The sequence below is a fragment of the Natrix helvetica genome (genome assembly GCF_964273705.1).
Source record: "Natrix helvetica genome assembly, chromosome: 1".
Classification (NCBI taxonomy): Eukaryota; Metazoa; Chordata; class Lepidosauria; order Squamata; family Natricidae; genus Natrix; species Natrix helvetica.
Window position 1 is genome coordinate 275283275 of NC_138548.1, and position 7228 is coordinate 275290502.

At 34.0% G+C, this 7228-nt stretch overlaps 1 protein-coding gene across 1 annotated transcript in view; it reads left to right on the plus strand.

Moving 5' to 3' along the window:
- NR3C1 (nuclear receptor subfamily 3 group C member 1) overlaps positions 1–6976 on the plus strand; it is a 64416-nt gene extending 57440 nt beyond the window's left edge. The window contains exon 9 of the mRNA XM_081937986.1: positions 643–6976. Within this exon, the coding sequence (XP_081794112.1) occupies positions 643–795 (153 nt within the window). The 3' untranslated portion in view covers positions 796–6976. The remainder of the gene's footprint in view (positions 1–642) is intronic.
- The last annotated feature ends 252 nt before the right edge of the window (positions 6977–7228 follow it).

A 7228-nucleotide genomic window follows, 5' to 3' on the forward strand; every position in this document is an offset into this window, starting at 1 on the left:
CAGGCTATTTAAATATATATATACAGTATTTAAATTGCATGTTATTCTGCCTCGCAAGGTAACAAGCTAGGATGTGTAGAAAAACAAATTTCTTGAATTTTCTTATGACCATTACATTGAACTGAATTTACTGTATTATATTTTACAATTTGCATTTCAAATAAAGAGGTTTCCAGTTAATTGGATACCAAAGTTAAAGTTGGTTGATAAACTATGTTGTTCTGATTACTGTTGGCATGATGCCTAAATAATTGCCCTATTCTTGATGTATTGTCCCCAGAGAATATGGAATGCAGAATAGAATGCAGATAAACGATGAATCTATTCAGTCAAGATTTTCCATGTTTAATGGGCATTGTGTTTGTTTGATGTAATAGTTGAATTGAGGCAGTGTTCTTTTATCATCTTATTTTGCACCTCAATATAAACACATTTCTTATTTGCTATTATTCTGTGTGTGTGTGTGTGCACATGTGTGGGGATGTGAATATGTGTATACATCAAATACTATCTTTTATATAAGCACTCAAGGCTAGCAAAACATGTTGGTTGGATTAAAGATGTAGGAGTAAAATATTCTTAAACTTTTTAGACTATCAGAGACAGCTGACTTCATCCTTCCTTCCTTCTTATCATTTACAGGTGGTTGAGAATCTTCTAACCTTTTGCTTCCAAACATTTTTGGATAAATCCATGAGTATTGAGTTTCCAGAAATGTTGGCAGAAATCATCAGCAATCAGTTACCAAAATATTCAAATGGGAATATCAAGAAGCTCCTATTTCATCAGAAGTGACTGCCTTAATACAGAAAGGTTGCCTTAAGAAAAAAAAAGTCAAATTGTAACTTCTTTTTTTATAAACTAAGAGACATGTTAATTTTGTTATTGTACCTATATTAGGTATTTTTGTTTTTGTTTTGTAATTATGCACTACATGTGGTTTACAGAGGGCCAAGATCTAGCTTTCAGAAGACACCTCAACTGAATGAATACAAGAAAGAGAAAGAAAGAAGTATGGCTTGGAATTTTTCCTCTATATATACCATCATGCTGGCGGTATAGAATGCATCAAAAGCATCATTGTCAAATTTGGAATCCGCATTGTCAACATTCTGCTAGGAGTTTCTGCAGTTGGCTGGTTAAAATTTTCTAGATTTTTGTTTTGGTATAGATTGTTTTGTATAGTTAAAGTAGCAATTTTGATTTATGCATGTAACATGAGGAAAGTTTACAACTGTATATCAGAAAAGGGAAGTTGTGCCTTTTATAGCTATTACTGTCTGGTTTTAGCAATTTCCTTTACCTTTATATACAGTGGACTAGCTTGCTCATTTTTTCTTACATAATTTTTGTAAAACTTCAAGATGCCTATTGTACAGCTGTTTTTAAAGTGGGGCAGCTCATAGCTTAATGACTTCTAGATGATGAACTTCAAGTATAATCATATGAATATAAGGTGGCTTGTCTAATATGACTGTCCTAATAACCCTTCTAAATTTGGCCTATAATTCAGCCTTCTTCAGTGGGGAATGGGGATTGAAATGTATTCCAAATCTAACCTGAACACTGGAATTGCTTATTTTTTGATATTGGTCATGCATGTTCTGTGAGCTACTAGAAAACTAGCTTTGTCTTAAACAAGTGTTAATGAACACAAACATTTTTTAAAGCAGCCTAGATATTTGCATTTAATGCAATAGCCATAATTGTAAGAATCTTGGGCTGGATTGACATTAAAAATATCAATCTTGATTGCCCATCAGGAAACTTTCAGGAAAATATGCATTATTGTTTAAAAGTTTACTTATACATGGAGAAATTAACTTTTTCCATACACAATTATTGCCATATAAGTGTGTACTCCAATGTGTATCAGTGTATATTATATATACAATGGCCACAATCCAGAGCAGCTATAACGTGCATACCAAAATCAATGTGCACAGAAATTGGCATATCTGTTCTCATTGGACACCCAGACATAGCAGAACCTGTTCTTTTAAAATATGTGTGTAGAGAAAAAAACAGTATTGGTAGCCTATTCATATTTTTCAGAACAAATAACAAATTTACCTCTTGGGATCTCAGAATTGGTAGATTCTAAAGGGAAACCTCTTCCCTCAAATGTGATCAGAACTGCTGGAAAGTAGGGTGAAAAGTTTCAGACTTAATATGATGGGCAGTGCATATCCAGTGGATATGGAGTCTAAACCCCACCTATTCTTGCAGTAGCTATGTTGATTCCCAATAAAGCAGTTCAGCAAGCTGAAAAAGCCAGTTTCTGTTGTTAGATTGCACACTGGATTGAAGGCAAATGTATACAAAACCTGACTCCATTTTAAGTTAGAAATTGATGACTACATTTCTCTGTGCGTGTATGGGTGATATACACACATACACACATACATATACATACATGCACACACAAACACATATACATACATTATATATAAATACATATATATAAATATATATAAACCAGGATTTACAAAATAATTGTACCTCTACCCTGTATATGTTTCTAATGGTTCTTAAAAGATTTTAATTCATAAGATTTTTAGCTTTATGCAGAAAAGTAAATAGACCAAACTACAAGAAGAAGAAGAAAACTTTTATGGAAAATTAAAATCCCAAACTTGTATATGGCTTCACTTCCGTTTTTCACTCTCTCGCTCAAGTGAACCAATCTGGAGAACAAGATTCCACTGCTTATTTTGTGATTTAGAATAGTACTTGGTTTCTGTACAGCTCCAGTCCTTCTCTATCAAACTCCTAGTGTGCCATAAAACAACCATATATGTCTTGTGATTTTTTTCCCTTGTTGTTTTAAACAATGTGCAAGCTGTAGTAGCCCATCCTCTGAGCACCTTAAGAATTTTCAGTAAATTTAAAATACTATGCCACTCTAAATGTTAAAAACAAAACAAAAAATATTTTCAGTGGTCAAAATAAAACAAGAGGTATAAATGCTTAACAAGAATTAACAATCATATTGTATTAGTATTATGCTACTAATACAATTTTGTTTAATTAATACATTCAAATGTATAGAATCTGATAGTGTTTGAAGAGAAAAAAAGGAAGGGCTAATACAGCTTTAAATGCAGTTTATCAACTTATTGTATAATAGCGTGTATAGTGTATCATAAGAAAGGTTTTTAGATGACAGATTGCTTTATCATGACACATATATTTTTTCTAGGGGTCACAAATGTGTTGATATGATAACCCATAAAAATGTGGTTTGTCTGGAAGTATTAGTCTTCACAGCATTGTGCTGCAGTATCTAAGAGGTACTCTAATTTTATTATGTATTTCTGTTATTTCTCTTTTCTTTATTGTTCTAAATGAACTTACCCATATTCAGTGGAAGCTCCTGGGGCAGAAATGTAAACCCATTAAACTATTGTAGGGAAAAAAAGGTTGGAAATTAAGTATGATAATCCAATTTATGTGTTTGGTTCCCCCACATTCCCCAATTGAATCTGCAGAATCTGGGTGGGTTTATGAAAGCCCTCCATACATACACAAACACACACATACACAGACAAAACACACAGAAAGGAAAAATGAAATAGTTGGCTCATGTATGCCTTTAGCCTATATGTTCCACACCACCAACCTTTTAAATATTCTCTCTTTGAGCAAAGCAAAACAGACCAATTTTGCAATAAAATGCATATAGCTACCAGCAATATGTAAATATAGATCATAGTTTGAACAAAGTCAAATACATTTCTAATTTTTCAACAAAATTGCTCCTTGTAAAACAAGAGATTTTACCTGAGCTATTTTTGTCTTGTCTTAATCCTCTTTTAAAATGTGAGGCTTATAATTGAAAATCTCCTGAGTGCTGCATTCAGTACTTGGGAGTAAAATAGAAAACGTAATGAAAAGAAAGATTTTTCTTTTATGGTATCTGTGCAGTTCCAGAGTTAGGAGCTGTGAACAGCTGCTGTGAATTTTCTCAAAACAGCTGGATAGCCCTGAGGTGCAGTTGCAAAAACCACAGAATAGAAAGCAAGAGAGATGCCCGTTTCACATAATCCTCTTCTGACTATCGCACAGGGAAAATAGCTTTCTCCATCATCAGTTGCTTAACCATGGTTTATTGACTATACCAGATTTTGCTTGGTTCACCTAGCAAAACCAAGCCATCTTTCCTTGATATCCCTGTATGGGTTTACAAAGCCTACTAAGCCACCAAGAAACCACATGTTGGAATAGCATTTTGTGTAAAGCCAGCATTCTGCATGATTTTCTCTTCAGGTGCTATTCACGTAGCAGTTCCAAGTATTACTGCTCAAGTGATAATTTACAAGATACCCAGAAACAGGCACATAATCTGTGCTGCTGAATAAGCTTGTAAACATTTAGATGTTTAGCCATTTACTTAAGCATCAGTGAATATTTTAGCAATAGTATGCAAACTATTGAAAATCTATTTTGACTGTTTTTGGTTAACACTAACAGGTTTCAGTATTTACTTTCAAAAGTGCTCCTGAAAGGATAACACACAAGGAGGATACCAGAAATTATATTTGGAAAGTGACATGTATTAAATATTTTCACCCCCACTGCAAAGTTTAAGAAAGCTAGGAATGTGTGATTAACAAGTATGTCTGTATGAAGTGATGGTTTACCAACCAGAGAGGTATCCTGTGTCTGTGTGAAGACAAAGTCTGGGTTGGAAAGAGGCTTTTATTCTATGTAAAATATTTGTTGAATTGATGAATTTCTTAAACATAGAAATGCTGATTTTAGAAAATTTCAGTTTAAATGTGCTAAATGATTTTAAACAAAAGCCATTTAAATATATAAGCATTTAACAAAATGTGATTTTGTTTGGCTATTCTTTTTTGTGCTGTGGGAAATCAGCACTGCAAATAAAACAGGGAAAATTATGACTTCTGTCTCTTCAGTGCCTTGCCACATCATGCTGACCTGGAAATGATTTGGATAGCACTAAATATGAATGTGGTATGCTAACATTTCACAAGGTCATTGGTAGGAATAGGCTTTCATAGAATATGTTCAGGCATTGGAGAGATGAAATGCTAAAGTAAGGAAGAGCTTATTTGGCTAATATCCTTATTTTAACATTTACTACCTGTTGAAGTGATTCCTAAGAAAATGTTTATGATTAGTATGCCAATCTTGCCAGTCTAAAAGTACATTTGATAGGGAAAAAAATCAGAGAAATATAAAATGAACACAAATATGGAAACAAATGCCAACCTATCTTTAAAAACAGCTTCTAAGATTCATAATTTCATATTAGGACAAGGAAAAAGGATAATCAGGGAATGGAGAAACGAGATGTATTGTTATAATCCCTATGAACAGAATTTGAAGTGATGGGCATTGCCTAGAAACACCAGAATCATACAATTTGTTTCAAAACGTTTGTTGGATCTTAATTCTTCATGGTGGTATAGAGTCCAATATATTATGATGCAAGGAATTTAACCCTTCTATACCCTGTGGAGGAGATGAGCTTTGATATCTACCTTGGATCAAATACATCTCACACAACAAAAATACAAAAGTGTGTGACTTTATACAGGAGTGCATTATGCAGGCATGGTATCTTGTGTTTATAATTCCTGTAGACTTTCCAGAAGACTTGGAACTGCAGAGAAAAATGCACATATTCCTTCAAACTGAATGTTGGATTCAGAAGTATCATTTTATCTACAGAAGGTGCTCTTTTTATTTTGTGCCAAAGGAAAGTGAAACAGTCCAAAGATTTTTCCCCTTTGCATAAGTACAGTAGAAGTCAAGAAGGCTGTAGAAATTGCCCTTTAGGCCGCTGCATGCATGCTTCCTTCCTTTTGTACTTGTGTATAAGCCTTTGCAAAACTGAACCAGTGACTATTGTCATTTCCTCTCTGTTCTAAAGAGCCACCCAAATGTGGAATCTTTCTTGTTAAAAACATGTAGGTCTAATTCGTAGTGAAGTTTCAGAAAGTAAATATTATGCATTTCCTTCATGTTCTGCCCTTATCGCTCTAATAACCTTTTTAAAATCTCTCTCCCTCCCCCCCCCCTCTCTCTCACACACACACGCGGAAGAGAATCATCACAAAAATACTAGATTTATTATATTAAATCCATGGAGCTGAAACAACAGGGATGGAAATATGCTTTCTTCATGGTTCTTGAAGTCTGTTGAGATACCTCTGAGTGTAGTAGGGTTAAGACCAATAATTTTTGAGAAGGGGTGGCAAGGCCCTGGTGGCCAAGCCACTTTAATTTGAAGTATGCACTTGAGTATTTTATAGAAAGGGACCAGCATTTTCACCCTCTTTCATACGCAAGCCTCACCTACTGCCTGGTTCACACTGAAGTGAATTAGGCTGTTCTGAGTGTATCTAAATTTTTATGCTATTGCTGTTACATTGAAAAATACTTTCAGGCAAGGCAGAGCCTCATATTGGTTGTTTTAAAAAAAGAAAGAAAGAAAATAAGGACCTTTTGAGGCTTTTCTGATAAAAGACCACATATAAGAAAATTGTCACCTCCCACCCACTCCACCGAAGAAAGTTAATAGCACGGATTCAACAGTTTGTCAACATTCTATTTTGTATATTATAGGACAATATATAATGGGGACAAATGTTATATTATGCTGGTGTATGGCATTAATAAAAAAAAGCTTTTTCATTATTTTTATCACAGTAATTTTAAACAGTGTAAAAAAAATTAAAACAAGTGACTCCTGTCTTAAAACAAAAGTTGTAGTTTTTTATTCATGCCGAATAACTGTAGTAACAGTGTCTTTCAACATAATCAGTGAAAATGTTGGACTGTAAAATCTTGTGTGGAATTGTTAAGCATTTATTTTCATTTTAAATTTTGCTGTTCTGGTAATTCAAAGCCACACGTCTGTACAGAAGCTGCCGTAAATGTAAGCCATTTACAGCAATGCTGAATAATGGACAAAATGACAATAAAATTCTGCTTTTTCATTACATGTTCAAACCATTTTGAAGTGGCTTTTTTTCTCTTGTGCAGAATGCTGAATCTAAGCTTATTAACTTCTTTCTATTCTATTAACTTCCTCTCCCAAATTAACTTTAATCCTGGACTGCCTGGTCTATTGAGTGCAGAACTTCACTGGCATTTTTCCCCTTTTAATCTTCACAGTTGTCTACAAAACTACTCACACACACACACGCTTCAAGTTCTAAGGGTGAAGGCAATCTGGCACTGTAGCAGTACAATA